This window comes from Glossina fuscipes, unplaced genomic scaffold (assembly GCF_014805625.2).
Source record: "Glossina fuscipes isolate IAEA_lab_2018 unplaced genomic scaffold, Yale_Gfus_2 121, whole genome shotgun sequence".
In the NCBI taxonomy this organism is placed as follows: Eukaryota; Metazoa; Arthropoda; class Insecta; order Diptera; family Glossinidae; genus Glossina; species Glossina fuscipes.
Genome location: NW_023998464.1, coordinates 1,922,154 through 1,941,668, shown reverse-complemented (window position 1 = coordinate 1,941,668; position 19,515 = coordinate 1,922,154). Strand labels below are relative to the sequence as shown.

Here is a 19,515-nt window from a genome sequence, read left to right as displayed (position 1 = left end):
TTGCTCCATTGTTGACTTAGATTTAAAAGCTGCAACAAGTGGACTCGAACTTCAGCTCTTTAAATTTAATAAAAAGTGAAAAGTTTACGAACATTTCAATTTATTATTGAATAATACTTTTCTGTACTGAAAGTAATACAAAATCTCTCATTAAGAAGAAAATATATTGTGCTAGAAAACGGTTAACAAAAGAGATTTCTTTTTTTTTTAAGATAAAGGTGAGTTATCAAGCTTAAGCAGAAATATAGGCAAATATTTCAAAAAAATTGATCGCTTTTCCGTTTACGCAAATCGTCTTTAGCGCTCCGGATAAAGTAAGACAAATGAAAAATAACTAAACTAAAAGTTAAATCAAGTTAACAAAGAAAAGATAAAAAAAGGAAACTAAAAACTACATTCGACTTGAAAGCCTTTTTTTTTAACTGTGAGCATGTTTCGGGAGCAATCTTTAAATTTTTTTTACGGCTTGCTTTCATAATCCTTTGCCTTGTAACCCGTAAGGGATAATTCTTTGTAATTGTATTCTAGTTTTTTTCGGTTTTTTTTTTAGCATAAACTATTTTGAGTTTGAGGCCGGACTAAGTCCGTTTTCAGAGCTTCTCTGTAAAGCGGTATGAAAAGTACGCAATCAAAGTTCCGATTTCTTTTGAAGTTTAAAAATTTCTCTTAACCTTTATACGGCCTTAAACTCTGTAGGAATCTCTCTTGCGCAATTATATGTTTTTTTAGCAGTGGTTACACTGAAGCCCATCATCGAATCTTTTTTAGAACCGTCCGTGAAAATCTATTGTAGAACCTTGAAGGTGTACTCTTTTTCGCTAATTCTCTAACGAAAAGCTATACAAGGCGCTGAGGTTTTAGCGCCGATCTCTAAAATGTTATCCGTGTAAAGGAAAATAAGATGTAGAAATTAAGCGACATCTAGTGAAAAGCAAATTGTAATAGGGTTATGAGAAAAAAAGAGGGGAGAGGAGAGGACTTTTTGGATTGTATCGGCTTTCGGGTAGTTTGCGGACTATGCTATACTGATTCACAACTATAGAGTAGATATCTCAAAAGTTTTTTCTTAGGACGCTGCCCTGTGTTTCCTTGAAAACGTTTGCTACTGTGAAAGTATTGAATCGAGCGTACAAAGCTCTGTTGTGAGAAATATCGTTATACGAAAACAATTAAGAACCTTATTGTCCACCTTATTGACAAGACCGATCTGATAGCTTCCTTTAACAAGCAGTAAATTATTTATTTATCATAACAGCACGGAATACTGCAAACAATAAATGGAGAGTAGACTTGCAAATTGTTCTTAACTTAATTCATAGAGATTTGGAGGAAGTCACGTAAAAGGAATGCTGGTATTGAATTTTCCTGGATATAGTGGATTTTAGTATCGATTTCGGATTTTAGAAATAGAAAGACATTAAACAACATTTTCACGATGGAATAGGAATGGTATTGGAGATATTAATACGACCGGATTAACGGTATTTTAAATCAAGTACTGTGCTGAGAATTTCAAGGCTAAGGCTTTTGCCTAAAAAGATATTACCATCATAACTGTGTTTTTGACAATAATATGCGTGTTTACATGTGTTGAGAAGAGAGAGTTCCGCTCGAATATTCACCTCGAATGCAAATACTGTGGAGAATACTTGCAAGATTGGGGATCCTTGGGCAATTGTTTGTACACATAAGTTCTAATGTCTCGATGTGATTTAGTGTAACATATATTTCGATGATGGAAAGAAAAATTTATTTAACATTATACAATTTCAATAAAAATGTACCCATTTGGACTCGTTCGTTGCAATTTCTTAACAAACAAAGTCTAATAAAAATGCAAGCCATGTTATAAATATGGCCAACTTTCATCATTCATTTCTGAAACAAACATCCATGAGAATAATAGAAGGGCGACAACAAGAAACGGATCATGTGTAAGCTAGTTATGTAAAGCTTTTATTCTTACAAAAGAGAAGATTGAAATAGGTAACGCAACATGCGCACATGAACAGCATATAGATACAATTGCTAGCATCGCTTTAGTATATTTCGAAATATAAACTTCACGAAAGTTATAATGTAAGCGATAATACACGGCGTTAAATTTTATAAAGAATACACGTGCTTATCCTATATGGGCGGACAAAACGTAGTTGCCGACCGAGCAGATCTTTCAGATCGTCTTAGTTCGGCCCGTGGTTTGCAATGGGATACCCCGAAGTTGGATCCGACGACCCATCACGATCATGCGCCTTAGTTTTTGTCTAGTAACCCTGTTTCTTTCTTTTGTCTTTGTAACGCGGCCATTCCTTTATCGGGCGTGACCTATAACACGTATAACACTATGATAGTCAAAAGCAAGTGTGGAAAAATAAGCAGATAGAGAGTGGCTGCAGCCTAATGGGGAAGTGCCCAATCGATACGTATTGTTTCTTTACCGGAAATCAGTGTACGTACCTTTAAATGAAAAACTTCCCTCCACGGTTGGCATTTCGATGGATTTTGATTCATTATTGCTAATAAATCTGTTATAGGCTTGGTAAATTATTATAGGAATTTATTTAACTATTTTAAAGACTTTACACCTAAAATGTCGATTGCGTTTATGTGCAGACCAAGTTCTGTTTGGAAAAGGAATTCGAGTAACTAATTGAATCGATCGACTGACTATAATACGATTGATTTGCATTCTTGAAGTAGGGCTCCACTCTATCTTTACTAATCCAAAATTTGTCGATAACAGTTTCTTTATCCACGGAAAATTGTTCAAAATACATATGCGATTTATTAACAGCTTTGAGACGAGTGTAACCGAAATCCTGAAAAGAAAGACATTAAATATCCATTAGTGTCAAATATGATGTAGTGTAAAAACATACTCAATATTGGCCAAATGAACAAAACTTAACACTAAAATCGAATCCTGAATCTTATATAATTTGATTATAAACTTGCTCTCTATCTGTCTTTCGGTTGGGGAAATTCTTCAGATCAAAAACGGAATTTAAGGATAAAATCTCCTGTACTCATATAAGTACCTTCTGAGTAGATTTCTTTTAAAAATTAAGAACAACATTTTCTAAATCCATAGCATAAATCATCTATAGAATTAATATTTAAAACATGGACAAGTGAGAAGAAGGTAAATACGGTCAACTCGTAATTCCATTAAATATGATTTCAAAGTAGCCCTCGGCTTTTATACAAACTTTTTGAAAATTTTCGGAAAATCGTAGTATAAATATATTATATTATATTGGAAATGTGGATAATGAATAAAAATGCGCAGCAGAGACATTTTAAAGAATCTGTCGGATGTTTGTTTAGTGGGATAAAAACTCACTTGTTTTTAAATATTTTTTATACTTCTTGTCAGGTCAAATTCAAAACTCGGATTATCGATGCTACTGTTGTATGTCTTCAAACACTTTGAGTAAGAAATTGAAATTTGCACTCCATCTCTTTATATTTATGGAATGGGTGTTTGCTAGATTTTTGATACCATTCTAGAAATAGGCGTCAAAAATCTTTTACGGAATACACCTTCTGCGTGAACGCAAAATTCTAGATCTATTCAACCGCATTCACTTATTTCCCGCCAGAAGATCCTTCGTTTATGGGTTTTCGCTCCTTTTCAATAGTCAAATGTAGACACTAAACGGTCTCTAGCTACGTAAATATTCGTCCATTTTATTTTTGTCATTCGGCATGAATTAATTGGGGATATCACGAAATTCGGTCTAGATTGAGTATAGTTTTCCTCTTGTGTAATTGCTATTGAAGTCATTTAACGTACTGGAACGAAATTATTGTGAACATACGATACCTGACTACGAAAAGCACTCCATTCTGGCAAATCTCCAGAGAAAGAGTCTTGGCTTTCAATGTTCCCCGCAGCACCGGTAATAATATGCACTGGAGCTCTTGGATTGCGATACGGTTCAGTTAAGGAACCATTTAACACTGTGTAATTATATAGGGGCCAAGAACGTTCGTACGAGTGTTCATGTGACCATATTTCAACATCAACGCCGTAATTATAGAAAAGTTCCTCCAAGCCTAATAAATCTTTATTAGGATCGCCTGTACGTATTACGTTTTCCTTTATTGAGCATTCATTGATATTATCGTTGCTACAATACATCGGTCGATGACCGTACGTTATAAGCCAGGGACGGTTTTCCCGATTTTCGGGTCTGTTCGATTCCCTTAATTCATTTTCGAGCCAACTGTATTGATTGCAATATGGTTCATAGCCGAATTGCAAGTAAAAATAGACTTCGGTTGAAAACGCCACAAAGTGTACGGGACCTAAATTAAAGCTATAATAAAGACCTTCCGATTCGCCCGGCATAGCGAACCGTTTACGATAATGCGAAAAGTTACTGAAATTATGAAAATAATAACTAAATGAAACATTTTAGGAGACATTTCAAAGCGCCTTCTTACTAAGCTGCCTCGTGATTTCCAACTGACACCATATATGGCACATATGCGGCTATATTTTCAATTTGTTTCATAAATAAATCGCCTCTTTCGCCATCTTCGCTTTCGAGATTATAAGCGAAATCACCGTTATGGATGACGGCGTTGTACATACGATTTTGAACATCGTCGCTTAAATATGGCAGGGAATATGCATAAGTAAGACCCATGTCACCGTAAATTGCCAACGAAGGAGACCAGTTTTCATTTTTTTGTGGGACGCAAAACCAATATTTCCGTGACCAGCCTAAATCGCTACCGCAATAATATTTATAGCAAGTGTTTTCTTTAAGATTTTTCAGCGTCACCTATCAATAAAGAATACGTGATATAGAATAAATCGCCAAATTTTATATTTATTAATACCCTATGTATATATTTTATGAAGAGTCGTGGACTTTCAGTATTCACTTTTGTAGATTCCACAGCGTTTCTACCGTACTTGCATATGGATGCATTCGTCCTTTGATTTGTCGTCCATGTCACGACTAGATCGCGCACGGTTTCTTTCAAAACACATTGTCGGTTATGAGTTCTTTAATTTTTTTAACTTCTCAAATGCTTACCTCCGAACGACAGATGCATTTGCTCCGGTTGGTATTCATACAAACTCGCGCCAACAAAACTAACTTTCTTAGCGGATAATAGAAACAGTAAGTGTATTTCAAATAACAAATTCATTTTTTCTTTTCTAAAAGCTAAACACCATCTAAATGTATTCAAAGCAAATGCTTCACTTTTTATATTGATTGGATCGAATTAACAGAATAATTCGTTGCATAGTTTGTTATTATATCCTACACCATTCGTGGTACAAGGGTATATTAAGTTTGTGCGAATGTACGCAATACTGAGAAGAACTTGAGATAGACCCATTTTTTATTACATAGCTCAATTCAAGATCACTTTCTGAATCGATCTAAACTTGTCTGCTCATTTGTCCGCCTACCCGTCTTCTATTCTTGTGTTCCACCTACAGGTGGCGATTTTTGAGATATTTTCATCAAGTTTGGTACATCGGTGTGCTTTGGTCCAAGGGCCGAAGTATAAAGTTTTATACTGAAAAGTCTCTCTATGAATAACTGTACAGAACGAAGTGGTGTAGTGTATTGAATGGAGGGTCGTATTCAGCTATCGTGGCTTTTCTAGTTTATTAAGTTATATTTCAGCGAATGCTAGCGCATCCATGCATGACACGTTGTTATGTTAGCAAGGCAGGCAGATAGGCCGACTTTCTGGGAATTCACGCTGATCTCGCTGGCACTATCAACTACTTCAAATCAGTTTCCCCATTGGCCACTCTAACATAAACATAATAATTAAGCTCACAAGGATTCAAAGATAGAGATGGACACTACAAACTTGTCAAATGAACAACGCTTCGGCATATCTAATGTAATTGATTGGGAAAAAATTTTAAAATTTTAATTAATTTGTATATTTATAACAAAGAAAACGGGAGAGGTAGTAAACCAAGTTTTACTTTAAGCTTGTTTCGAAAGACTCATTCGATCGACCACAGTCGCCGAAAAGAAGTTGGCACGGCAGGTAATTAAGATTCGTCACAATATGTATACATTTCTTTCTTCGCTTTATAACAGATTTTTAATCGCTTGATACAAAACCATCTGCAAAAAAAAACAGCAAACATTAGATGAAAAAATAGTAAGAGTGGAAATTTGATAAGTTATTGGCAACAAACTAATGAAAATTAATTGCTATTTAACTTAAAACTCTCTAAACAACTAAGTAAACGACGTTTTGCACATTTGTCTACAGCAGCACCGTTATAAAGTGCAGTCTGGTTTGGCTGCAACACTGTGCAAAAAGATTTATATCCACCTTAAGAAGAATCGCTAATAGCCATCGCCTTGCGCGAATAGACAAAAGTTGCAAAGTACGCTCTTTGCAACTGACTCCTTGGCAACTTCTTCCACTGATAATGCAAATCAATATTTTTTATCAAATTTCAGTGAATTAGATATGCTGGATGATAGTATAGTTTCCATGTTCAAATATTTTTATATCCATCAACGAAGGATGAGGGGTCCACTCATTTTGTCAAAACGTTTGCAACGCGCACAAGGAAGCTCTCCCCACAAAGTATATACACTCTTGATTAGTATCAAATTTTGAATCGATTTAAGCATGTCCATCTGTCCTTTTTGCCGTCTGTCCGTCTGCCCAACTGCGTAGTATGTATGGTAAACTTTCTCCGTTTGGCCAAATATGAAGATATTGCGCACAAATTTGAGGAATAATTTGAAAATGATCCAAATCGCTCAAAGGACTCGCCTATTCAGAGAGGCTAAGCAAACCTTTGCATTCCGTGTTTTTTACTAGTTACTCATAAACTGCCTCAGATATGCAATATAAATTTCTAATTTTATTCTAAAAAAAGAAAAAATTATCTACGCCCAGAAGTAACAATTACTTAGCCACATTTTAATAGTATAATTAGTAAAACAACAATACGATTACTGAACCGAATCTCGCATGCCGGCCACTATGTTTTTCGCATTCTAGTCTCCAAACTCTTTTATTTGATACCCATATCGTTGGTATTATTGTGAAAAAATTAATCTCGTTGTCTACCAATTTCTTTTTAAAATGGACCCATTTCTAGGCAGATAATATACCTTCATTTAAGGAGTGTACAAAATACTTTTCGATCTTGTTTGCTTTATGAAAAATAAGCACAAAACCTCAAAAAAGTGAGAAAAACAATATTTAATCACTTGTAACTTTGCGTGGGCATGGCCGATTGTTTCCATTTTTCGTAAGGCAAATGTGGAACGTTTCAGCTTTCTAACTTTAACAATTTCCGAGTAACGAACAAAAATCCAAAAATTTTTATTAAAAAAGAACGAAGTTGCGTCCACTGTGCGCTTCTGCTCTGACCGATTTGGATCATTTTCAAAACCAATCTGCGTGCAAAAACTTCGTCTTCAAATGCGTCTACCAAATTTGAAGTCGACATTTTCAATTTTGCGATCAGGAGAGTGCGAAGAACACGCACCACACAGATGTATATACTTTGTAGGGTCTCTGGAGCTTCCTTTGTGGATGTTACATACATTATGGGGAAAAAAAATGAGTACACCCCCATCTTACAGTGGTGGGTATAAAAAACATAAATGTTTGAAAAAACTCAGTAAATATTAGTTTGGGGAAAAAGAAATCCATTATTTTTTCGGTGGATGGCTGCACTGATAGATTTCTCGTAAAGTATCGATCAAACAATTTCAGATTTATGCTCGTTGGAAAGGTGACATTTCGCAGTGAAAAAAATTCTCCTGCTGTATTTTGTTTGGTGCATTCAGTTGTGAGTTACAGCGTGTTAAAAATGGAAGTGAACAAAGAGAAAATTCGGTACATTTTACAGTTTTTCTTTGACAAAGGCGAAAATGCAAGCCAGGCGGCTAAAATTGTGAATGGAAATTGTTTATGGTTCCGATACTGTAACAGCCAATTATGTGCAATTTTGGTTTCGTAGATTCCGTTCAGGAATTTTTGATGTTAAAGATGCACCTCGCACAGGTAGGCTGATCGTCGAAAATGTCGATAAAATCGGAGAAATGATCGAAGTTGACCGGCATGTTAGCAGTCGTAACATCGCCCAGGAGCTAAAAATCGACCATAAAACAGTTTTAAACCATTTACACAAAGCTGGATTCAAAAAGAAGCTCGATGTTTGGGTGCCACACCAATTAACAGAAAAAAACATGATGGATCGAATTTCCATCTGCGAAGCCTTGGCCAAACGGAATGAGATAGACCCATTTCTTAAACGGATGGTGATTGGAGATGAAAAATGGATCACATACGATAACCCTGTGCGAAAACGATCGTGGTCAAAGAGCGGTGAAGCACCTCAAACGGCCAGGAAGGTTTTGCTATGCATTTGGTGGGACTGGAAGGGGATTATTTATTATGAGTTGCTTCCATATGGCCAAACACTAAATTCTGATCTCTACTGTCAACAACTGGACCGTTTGAAGGTAGCGATTGACCAGAAACGGCCAGAATTGACCAACAGGAGAGGTGTCGTGTTCCACCAGGACAACGCTAGGCCACACACATTTACATGACTCGCCAGAAACTTCGGGAGCTTGGTTGGGAAGTTTTAATGCATCCGCCATACAGTCCGGACTTGGCACCAACCGATTATCATCTTTTTCTTGCATTGTAAAATTTCTTTAATGATAAGAAATTGGAATCTAGGGAGGATTGTGAAAATCGACTACTAGAGTTTTTTGCAAATACAGACCAGGACTTTTATGAGAGAGGCATTTTGAAGTTTCCTTTAAAATGGCAACAAATCGTACAACAAAACGGTGCACATTTGACCCAAATCGGACAATCCGAAGCATGTTAAATAAAGTCCTCAAGTTCATATAAAAATAATCGATTTCTTTTTCCCCAAACTAATAATACAATTATGAGTTTTTTTTTTTGCTTATCAAAACTTGGCGAAAATGAACATTCGTACGTTACCACCAAAAAACCACATGAAACAAACAGAGTATTATGCGATAAATAGGATGCATAGACAGACTGCATAGACTTATATTTATATGTTACGCTAATTGTGGCTATAAAGGATATTCTCTCCTCAAGCCGTTTATAATTGCCTTCTCTTATTTCCTCTCTTTTTTTCTGAGAAAGCGAGTTTCTGTGTCTTGTAATGTGGTACGATATGCTAGTTATTCGAGACTATATACATATCGATGTCGTTTTATGCATTAATTAGCCTATCTATCATCTTCATTACTAAAACTTTCGATAACTTTTAATTAAAAAATTAAAATTTTTCTGAATATAAACGCATTCTTATCCCTACTTGTCCTTCTATTTTAATCTTCTTTTACCGAACCTATAGAAATAGCTGCAACATTTACTTTATAAACTTTTTCTAGTTATGTTAAAAGAGAAAAATTGTGTTGAATTAGTGAATAAAAGAAAGAAAAGGTCTATTTACTTTACACATGTATGCCGAGCATATATCTTGTCGATATTACACTCTGTGCATGAAAAGATGTATGAAAGAAATGAAAAGCTATCTAACGATGAATCTATAGACATGTAATGCATGTGTTTGCAGTCCTGTATACAGATTGTTTTTGACCCCGATATATTGATATTGACCTTTCTCCAAATAGCTTTCAATAATAGACAGGACATTTGCTAATTGAAATGCGTCTGGGTAGAACGTTGAAGATGGTAAATTTCGTTTGTAAGCACCAAGAACAGCAATACTCAAGTGCACTAGTTCCCACTTCATTGCCATTGTTTTGCAGCCAATTTTGCAACGAAAGTCGTAGTACATCTTAAATTCGAAGGGATCATATGTTCTGAGTTGTCTTACTATATATTGGAAAATGCGGCAGAGTGAGAATAAAACAATGGGTATGGAAGCTCATATGTACCTTGTAAGTGTGGAATACAACAACTTAAAGTAGCGCAACAGAAATCTGAAATATGAAGCATGTTAAAGGTGACTGTACGTGATTGTAGGTCGATTAGAATCTTTTTTGCATCGTTTTCTTGGCAGGCAAATGTTTGGAAATGCCATTCAATATTTCTTATGGGCTATACGCCACCTACTGTGTTATGTTGTACGCGGCGTTTTATGCAGATCATTTTGATGCCTGCATTGAAACATTGAGTGCTCATGATAAATATCTACTACAAGCGTTAGATTAACATATATCTCAATAACTTACAGTTTTTGCTTAATTTGGAGCCAATTATTTGAAAGTGAACCTGCAAAAACCAACTAAGGAAGACGAGAGACATAAAGCTATACAGAGACATGCTCAAGTAGATAGATAGACGCAAAATTCCGCCCTGGTCAAGATGGTGTATACCTGCTGGAGTATCGAAAACGTGGTCTAAAATTGCCATACTTCGTTGGTAGGCATAAAAGCAAAGTGAAAAGGACATGTTATCTCCTTTTTTCTCCTGATATTCAAAATTTTCTTTTCTTTTATACATGCCACCGACACATGGCGGAAAGCTTCAGAGACACCGCAAAGTGCATGTCTTCTTGATCGCTATCAAAAATTGGATCGATTTAAGCATGTTTGTATGTCCGTGTGTCTAATAAAAACATCGGAAGTTTCTGCATTGAATTGAACGACGCGCCACAAGTAAGCTTCATAAACCCCATAACCCGGCCCTTTCGTCTTCTTATCCGTCTATCTGCTCGTCTGTGCAATGCAACCGAAACTGAACTTGTAAACTAAACGATCGGAATGTCATAAAGATTTGATACGTATCCTTTCAATGTTGGTGCTATACAGGAAGTTTATGGGTCTATCAACACTTTTGCTTAGCGTTGAGTTATATAAAACTACTTAGCTGTCCCTGCGACTTTAAATGGTTGAATCTGAAAACTATTAGACAATTATATATATTTTTCGTGCATTTCTGTTTCTCCACTTCATGGCATTTATAATACAAATACAAAAAACATTTTGCGAAGATTATATTCATCGGCGAATTTTAAACCATTAAATTTTAGAACAATTTTATAAACAATTAATAATTAATTCAGTATAACGCACGTTGGCTACATCGTTCGATTAAAGGAAAAACACATAAGAAAGTGTTCATGGGCATAACAACACAGATATATATCTTTTAAATTGAAAATCTGCTAGCAATTGAATCAATTGTGCAGTCTTTTCCATTACAAGCGAGAGGTTTTCAAGTGGAACTTCTAGAAAAGGAAAGAGAGGATATATTGAGGTAAACCAAACTGTCAAGTTATGCAGCAACGGGTATTATAAAGTGACCGCTTGCGATTGTCACAAGCAATTTGAAAAAAGTGAAAAGTTGTATTCGTCTCACAACGAATCTTGAGTGCTCATCTCTTGACATAAGGAGGTCAAACTCATATTCTTTTTTTTAATCATAGTGGACCGTGGTAACAATTTTTGCCTTACTCGGCTCGATGCTCTCTGAATATTGTGCATTTTTGGCGCAAACATGCCTCTGGACGGCTTTAAAGGCGAACGGCAATTGCTTTACGGCGTTAAACATATAATCAGTAGAATAACGTCATACTTGTGCTCTTGGTGTTTTTAACGCCAGGCAGGATTCTACCACATTGATTTCAAGTGTTATTAACGGAATGAGGAAGTTAATGTGATTATGACTTTTGAGCACTATTGTCCAGGCCATATTTTTGAATACCACAAATGGATAGAAAACATGAACATGCTTCACCTTCTGCTTGTGATATGTATATAATGCATCACATCAATGGTTGAGCGAGAACGAATGCGAATGAGTAGAGTTTATTGCTCTAGTTGATGACTTTTATATGTATATATATATAAAGAGTGTTAAGCGAACAATAATCAAAGGTTTTCAATTTAAACGAATTTAAACTTGTTATCTCAAGTTGTGATGTTTAATGGAAAAACGCAAACATGTGCTAGTAAACACAGGCTAAAGGGAAAAAAATTTATAGTAAAAAAAAAGAAGAGGAGAAGCGTAAAAATGTGTAACGACAATAAGTGGCGACTTTAAGTGTGAGATAAGGGTTGCATTGAATAAAAATTGAAAAAAAAAAACTAACTACTAAACTAAACTAAAACTAACTACTAAAGAAAGTATTTAAGTGGATATGATGGATAAGTTCGTTTAAAGACGTAGATATAAGCGAGACCAGAAGTAAATTATGAATTGAAATAGTTGACAACAAGTATGTGCTTAGTAGTTCAAACAGACTCTGGTCAATTGTAAGTAAAAACTGACATTTGAAACCATTGTCCCTCTAAACACATTGAAATTTCCACTCATTCCTCTATCTTTTATAGCGTAAATATTACTTATTTATAATCTATAAAAATTTCTATTCATTCGCTTTTCAAGTGCTTCAATTACTGCAGTGATTTCAATCGGGCTTTCTTTGAGGTATGCAATTACTTCCAAATCTCCTGCTGATAATAAGTATACGCATGAAGAATGTATACATCCCTCCTGGGTGGTGGCTATTAAACATACATTTTTCATATATTCCACACACCTTGTCAAACATTCAAATACCCTAAGAGCTGGCTTTTACCAGGCATTTCACCAAAGTCGAGCATTTGCTCATCATGCAAATCAAAGTTTTGCTCGATGACTGAAGCGAATGTGCCAAAATTGCCAGTGGAACTCTACCTTTCTGAACGAGCTTTTAAACTTGTATTCGGGCATTACGGGCAAAAAAATTGATTAATCATATTTTTAACATGTTCTGACTACTCGCCGTCACTTCTTGTCTGCTGTGTTCATATCGGATCACTCTTTCGACCGCTTCGCATGTAACGTTTTAGTTTGAAAAGTCGTTATATGAATAGCTGTAGGGTGATATGAGGTGCTTTCGTGCGGGCCCTAATCCACTGTGGTGCTTTTACTTGTTTAAGTATTACATTATCGTAGCGTGTTGATTTTTTTCATCATCCCTACAAAACAACTCTTGTCAACAAAAGTTTTCCTGCACACAATATATGCAAAAAAAAATTTTTGGTGAATACAATGCGACGTAATCGTGTATTCTATTCTTAAAATCGCATCGCACAGCGCAGTATAATGTGAAATAGCATTAGTTACTCCCTAATATTTTAGTTATATCAGTAGAAATGGCTGGAATTCAGCCGCGATAAGATAAGTTGTTTGCATTACATAACTATATTTTATATAGATGTTATTTATTTATTTTTTATTTTTTTTTTATTTATTTTTTATCTTACCCATTTATACATGAAACTTAACTAAAAAAAATTACGGTCGAATGCAGTGCATCTTAATAGTAAATCTTATACTAATTGTTTTAAAATTGGTAAAGGAAGAAAAAACAACAATAATAATAACAAAGTAAAAATAATAATTCGTGTATAAATAAATAAAAAGAGAGAGAAAAAAAAAAACCATGTACACAGCTAGCACAGAAGCACATCTGCACAAAGAGCAGATCTAGATTGCAAGTGAACCCCTACGCATAACATGCATAAGCTTGGCAATCAACGCGTTAACAACACAATATTATTTTAATTAAAAAAATGAGATATTAAGAATGAAATGTTAGTTTAAGTGCGACATACGTAAACCGCGCATATTAAGTAAAGTTGTCTTAATAGACTTTAAAGAATCTGATAATGAGAATAAGTGATAGACATGATTTAGGTTTCTGCAAACAATCCTAAGCGGGTTAAACAGTTCATAATTATATCTACATTGACTAAGCTTAATTAAGATAAAGCGCTTAGAGGAGCGGTAAGGGACATTAAAGCTTATCTCACGAAGTAATGCGGGCGAGTCAACAGTACCATTTATTACTTTGATAAAGAAGGAAACCTCAAGAACAAATCTACGTTTCTCAAGTGACGTTAAGGATAATATTTCCATAGGAGGAAGAGAGGCAATCGGGTTCCAACCCAAATTCCTAAGAGCAATTACATTATGGTACACAATATCCAATCATTTACTGCTTATTCAAAATGAAAGTCTGACTTTTTCAAATATTTCTCACAAAATACTTCTTTATTACTTGTTTCTCCTATGAAAATTTAATTTAGGAAACTCATTCAACTTTTTTTTAATAATTTCAGATTTGGTTTTATTCCAAGTGGAGCCTGAGGTGTGCCTGAAAAAGAAAATGACACAAAAAAAATTTTTTAGCTGCGTTTTTGTTTTGTCAACATTATGCCTGGTAAACATTTCACAAACGGAAAGCGCACCTATGCCCAGGTAGTTGTAACTTTTCTAAAAGGAAAAACATCCAATTTAATATTATACTCTATAATTATCATCTACTAAGAGTAGAATTTTTCGCGCTCCGTAACTTCGCACTATCGTGTCTTTGATTAAAGTTGACCACTTTCACAATAGTATTTCTTTTCCTAATAGAATGAAGTGGAAACAATAGAGAAAACTTCTACCCATCGTCGATAAAGAATATGCCCGTTTGGCAAAACGTTTGCAACATCCAGAATACTGAATATTCAATTCCGAATCGATTTAGACATGTCCGTTAACCTATCTGTCGGTTAGTTCGTCTGGGTTTGCTAAGCTTTCTCTGGGAGAGAAATCAAGATATCGATATCACATTTACAAAAAGCATCAAAGATTTTCGCATGCAGTTTGGTGTAACAAATGGGCCAAATCGGTCAAAAAAGAAGATTATAGCACGACATAGACTCAGAACATCGCTGCTTTCCGTATTTTTGGCATATTACTCATAAACTATTATGCAGCGGTACCAGCGACGGAAACCTCCATTCACATTGTGGTGATGACTTTTCAGTACCTTTACAAACAGAATAAAAAATCGGCCTGTCCAATATTATAGAATATTAGTTTTTCCTAAGCAAAGTGGCCACAGCCGCACGCAAATGCGCTACTTAGCGCTTTGTGATTTAGTACGTACATGTTGCGTCAATCAGCACTTGTTTCATGAGTTTGTGCCAAAATGTAGAATCAGTTCGTAATTCATAAATTACAAGCGATACCAATTGTAGGCGTGTTTTGCAAGCTTGAGAGTTTAAGATCGATCTGTCGCACCTGTTGAAAAACTTGAATTAATTTCTCATAGGAAGAGACAAGCGGGCCTAAATAAATCGAAATTACATGACTGTTATAGCTTGCAATAAGAGAATTGGTTACAAACCAATTAAGAAACAAAGTTATATGAATTCTTCGATGTGGGCCAGAAAAGCAGTTGTATTCACGTTAAATTCATTATACAGTATACTGTACTTCATTAGCATAATTAATTTAGTTTTTGTACAGTATGCTCGTACACGTGTAACTCTTAATTGAAACTTTCTGTCTTTCTAAATTCGCCAATTGTTGAAACAACAAAAAAAAAAAAAAAACAAAAGCAGTCAAAGCAACAGTTATTACAGCAATGAGCTGGAGGAAGTACCGGATGATATCCTAATGGAGTTAATAGCACGCTTTGGGCAAACAATTATGAGGGCTCGCAATGATCTAGAAAAGTAAGTAAAAATGCTGTTTTCCGGCTCGCTGTACGCTCATTATGTGAGCTTACATTCGCGGTTGCAAGTTAGAGGCTTTGCTTTATTCAATTCGCAAACATATTGCATTTTTCGTAATTCTAAACAAATTGCTCTTTGCGTTCTGCTTAATCGAAACACTGGCTCTAACTATGATTGGAAAGTAGTTCTGTCGTTCCGGTTGCACATTCGTTCTTGACACAGTCACGTTCGAGTCCGCATTCCGATTGTCTTCTGTTGGAACACTAAAGCTCACAAATAAATATTGATACATAGTCGGATAATCAAAATTCGCAATCTCAGATCTTCTCTGAAAGTGAACGCGATATCTAAAAAACTAATAAGAACATTACAGTCGAGCAATTATATATATTACATACCCAACCGCACATTGTCTAACAAAATTCTCATTTTTATTATAGAACATAACAATTATATCTTATGTCTATGTGAAGACATATATTTCATGTGCGTATTTATGGGGAAGCGGGCCCGAAGCGCAACCTAATGTAGCACAACTTTAATCCTTACATAGGGCGGGATCCAAAAATAGGCGTAGATGATCCAAGTTTTGTAGAGTTCATTTTTGTATGAAATTATTATAATATTATGGGTCAATTTCCATCACCATATATTAAAACTTTGACTTTTCTGCTCTAAAAAGGATCAATTTTCGTGAAAATGCTTGCCAGGGTAGGATCCAAAAAATAGTCCGAGATGGTTCAAATTTGGCACAGCTAGTTTTTTTATGTTAAATTACTATTATGATATAGTTTTCATCGTACAGCATTGAAAATTTTACCTTTTTGTCCTATGTACTTCACCTTTCGGTGTATGAGAGGAGTTCCAAAATTACCACAAGCCATCCAAAGTTTTCATACCAGTTTAGAATGCCAAAGTACTATTACTTAGCCACTTTTGGCGTAAAATTTCGAAAATTACTTTTTTTTCCAATTAACGACTTTTCAGAATACTACAGAACTACTTTCAATAGCGATCGTCCTTGTGTTAAAAGACGTCACTGTATCAAGTTTCAGCAAAATGTCTTAAAAATTCCGACCTGTGGCTGGAACAGGCGGACTGGCAGGCTTAGATCAATTCAGATTATGATTATGAATAGATGGGTATAATAAAAAGCGGGACTATCTTAAGCCCTTCTGCTTGTTACTTACGGCGGCACCAGCTTAATATACCCTGTACCGTAGGGTATAATAATCGCAATAGCTAAAAAGTAAAAACAAAAGACTAGCTTATATTCGAATTGAACACCAAAATGGTCCTAACCCTCGGTTTATAAGTTTACTGCCACCTTCAGAATAGATGAGAAACGTCAGGCTTTAGTCAGTAGCGAGGACTAGTCGAAGACATTTTCTTTTGGCAAGCTTTCATAAGAACCATTTAAAATTTCGAGGCAGGAAAAGGTATGATCGGTTGGTAGGCAAATTCATAATAAACGAAAACGCTTAGGCTACCACTACGAGAGATATTGAAATAAAACTGGGTGTATGCATTTTCTCGAACTTCGTAAATGACCAAAGTCCGCATGAGCAGCAGTACTAGTAGTAGTAGTAGGTAATAATTGCGATAAACTTTTTTTTAGTCGTAGCTACAGTGAAATGCACATGACTTTCCGATCGAGAATATACCCACTAGGCTGCAGCCACCACCTACCTACATCTTTCTGTTCTCTCATTTCGTACTGGCCGTCACCGTGTGAAGGCATATAAAAAAAAAAAAATCACAAAAAAAGCAAAAAAAGTTCTAATGGATCAAACGATGCGCCCGAGCGCTCGTAATGAACCAAGTTCGTTTACAAGTGTTTGCATTAATTTGACACAAAGTTTCTCACTGGCTCTAAATATTGCTTTCTAAAGAGCTGTGTAAAAGCAAAACAATACTAATGAAGTGACTTGCATACTGCGCAACAAATCCACGAACTGCGAAATGATGAATGCTCACTCTCAAGTGTTTTGTTTGCTTTTACGCTTAAAGAATAAACGAATTTGATATTTCTCATGAGTACTACGGATATTTATTTTTAGTTCTAAGCGTACGGTAGATTTCGGTTTGACTCGTGGCTATCCCGGTTCTGCGGAAGCCCGGCATCGCATGGGTATAGCTTCAGCCAATTCGCCAGAAGGTCCCGGACGAAGACGACGTTCTGAAATAGAAGTCTAAGTAAATACTTATCAACGCAATGGTAACAAAACGAATGAGTAAAAGCTAAAGAAGAAACACGTCCCGAAAATGCAAAAAAAAAAAAAAAAAAATTAAATAAATTTAATTTAAATTTGATGTACATACGCAATTGTAATGCTGTCTAATTTTTTATCAGAGAGATTCTTGTTTGACATAATTTATATAAACATATATATATATAAATATATACACATAAATGTATATATATATATATACACATAAATGTAAGCATAAACCGACAAAATTAGAAGAAAAAAATTTGTAACTTTTTTTAGTAGTTGTACGTCAGTAATTAAAAAACAAATTTTAGTTGTTAAACTGTTGCTCCAAAGGATTGAAATTCTCATTAATAGTTGAACGCGTATAAAGAAGTGTTAAAACATGAATAGCCAAAGTCATAAAGCGTAGCAAACGTGTGTGTGAATGTAAGCTTAGTTTATAAAATAAAATCACTACATAACGTAACAAGGAACGATGTGTGTTAAAAAAAAGAAGAGACATAATTTACTTTTCTATATATGTATTAAATGTGTAGATGTGATTATAAAATTAATCTTCGGTTTCTGTCGTAAAATATATAACCATTACGGCCCCCCATTCCAAAGACACAAGAAATTACTCCCTTTGTTGATTTCTTTCCTTATAGCGTAAATAATAAAACTCTTGATAACTCACGTGTTATTTTTTTATCTTTATTATTTTTTTATTAAAAAAGCCATTTTGTATCGAATAACATAACGAAGAATAAAACGTACGTATGTATACAACAAAAACTACCTGTTGCTTTTTAGTTTTAGGAGAAAGAAAAATTGAAACGTTTTTTTTCTCTACTTTCTATGTCTGTACAGCACAAAGAAAACCATTTCGGCAATGATTATTAAAATACTTTTAAAATATTATTATATCATGTAATAAAAACATAAATACGTGAAAGAAAAGGAAAAAATCAAGATTTCATTTGGTGTATGATATTAACTAGAGACTAGACTAGAGTCAATCGCCAATCATTAAAGTATAGTAAGGTAAGGATCGCAAGAATAATTTAGATAACTTGGAGAAACGTCCTCAGTTTGGATAGCTACCGCCTAAAACATGACACCTCCGCGTTGATAAATATATGTTGCCTCCAACAAAAAAATCATTTTTAGAAAACACACACATCTAGTGTCCGTCCAGTGTCAAAATTGCAGATATGTAAATATGAAATCGGAATCCGCCCATAAATGGCTATAGCAGCCATAATAGAGGTTATACATGTTTGGAATATAATTCGTATTTTTTATAACTTGTCCATCTGGCAACAATAAGCGGTCGTAATATCAACGCAAAAATGCTTTTTCATACAACAAAAATGTCGAGTTTCGCTCCGAATAAAGAACATTCATCGACAGCATTTTTTTCGCCCAAACGATGCAAAAGAAAGTCTTGCCTACATTGTGTCCTAAGTGGAGAAGAAATGTGCATCTGTTTTGAATATGCTAGGTTTGAAACTTCACGGCTAGATCGAGTCGTACCATCAATATCTGTTGCATGAACGAATCGGTTTGGCAGGAGGCTTGGTCTGTTATTACTTCTTCAAATCTGGTGAGAAAGCTAATACTAAAAGTCTGCGAAGAACAATTAATGGACTTTAACCGTTCGCAGCTCAATAAGCGAAGGCAACACAAGGCGGTGTTTTACGTGCCTGGGAAATGAACTCGAGTTCTTCCTATCACCGTTTGTTTGTACCGGTAGGACAACCTTTTACCGAGCAGGACTTCACTTCTTACAAACATCATCGAAAATGGCTCGATAATTGCTTTACCACAAAGGAAGCACA

At 35.1% G+C, this 19,515-nt stretch overlaps 2 protein-coding genes across 5 annotated transcripts; one reads left to right on the top strand and one right to left on the bottom strand.

Moving 5' to 3' along the window:
* Positions 1 to 17,912, top strand: LOC119640478 (diuretic hormone class 2). Of its 4 annotated transcripts, none has more exons than XM_038038565.1 (4): positions 1 to 218; positions 14,091 to 14,229; positions 15,363 to 15,479; positions 17,540 to 17,912. In XM_038038565.1, exons 2-4 carry the CDS (start codon positions 14,138 to 14,140, stop codon positions 17,673 to 17,675), a joined length of 345 nt encoding a protein of 114 aa, XP_037894493.1. In that variant the 5' UTR covers positions 1 to 218; positions 14,091 to 14,137; the 3' UTR covers positions 17,676 to 17,912. The 4 variants fall into 4 exon arrangements, with proteins under 4 accessions (XP_037894493.1, XP_037894491.1, XP_037894489.1 ...); XM_038038563.1 differs by having other exon boundaries at positions 14,091 to 14,232; positions 15,366 to 15,479; XM_038038561.1 differs by having other exon boundaries at positions 14,091 to 14,232.
* LOC119640493 (acid phosphatase type 7-like) lies at positions 2,604 to 5,166 on the bottom strand. Its single transcript, XM_038038580.1, has 5 exons — positions 5,052 to 5,166; positions 4,852 to 4,991; positions 4,450 to 4,793; positions 3,827 to 4,385; positions 2,604 to 2,819 (listed from the first exon to the last, which is right to left on the bottom strand). Exons 1-5 carry the CDS (start codon positions 5,164 to 5,166, stop codon positions 2,604 to 2,606), a joined length of 1,374 nt encoding a protein of 457 aa, XP_037894508.1.
* Positions 17,913 to 19,515: the final 1,603 nt, after the last annotated feature.

Excerpts from the sequence above, each read along its gene's own strand:
- LOC119640493 (XM_038038580.1), bottom strand. The coding sequence starts at position 5,166 with ATGAATTTGTTATTTGAAATACACTTACTGTTTCTATTATCCGCTAAG. Across the intron at positions 4,992-5,051 it reads AATGCATCTGTCGTTCGGAG|AAACCGTGCGCGATCTAGTC; the intron begins GTAAGCATTTGA and ends GTGTTTTGAAAG. Across the intron at positions 4,386-4,449 it reads GGAAATCACGAGGCAGCTTA|TAACTTTTCGCATTATCGTA; the intron begins GTAAGAAGGCGC and ends TCATAATTTCAG.
- LOC119640478 (XM_038038561.1), top strand. The coding sequence starts at position 14,138 with ATGACACAAAAAAAATTTTTTAGCTGCGTTTTTGTTTTGTCAACATTA. Across the intron at positions 14,233-15,362 it reads AGCGCACCTATGCCCAGGTA|CAGTCAAAGCAACAGTTATT; the intron begins GTTGTAACTTTT and ends AAAAAACAAAAG. Across the intron at positions 15,480-17,539 it reads GCTCGCAATGATCTAGAAAA|TTCTAAGCGTACGGTAGATT; the intron begins GTAAGTAAAAAT and ends ATTTATTTTTAG.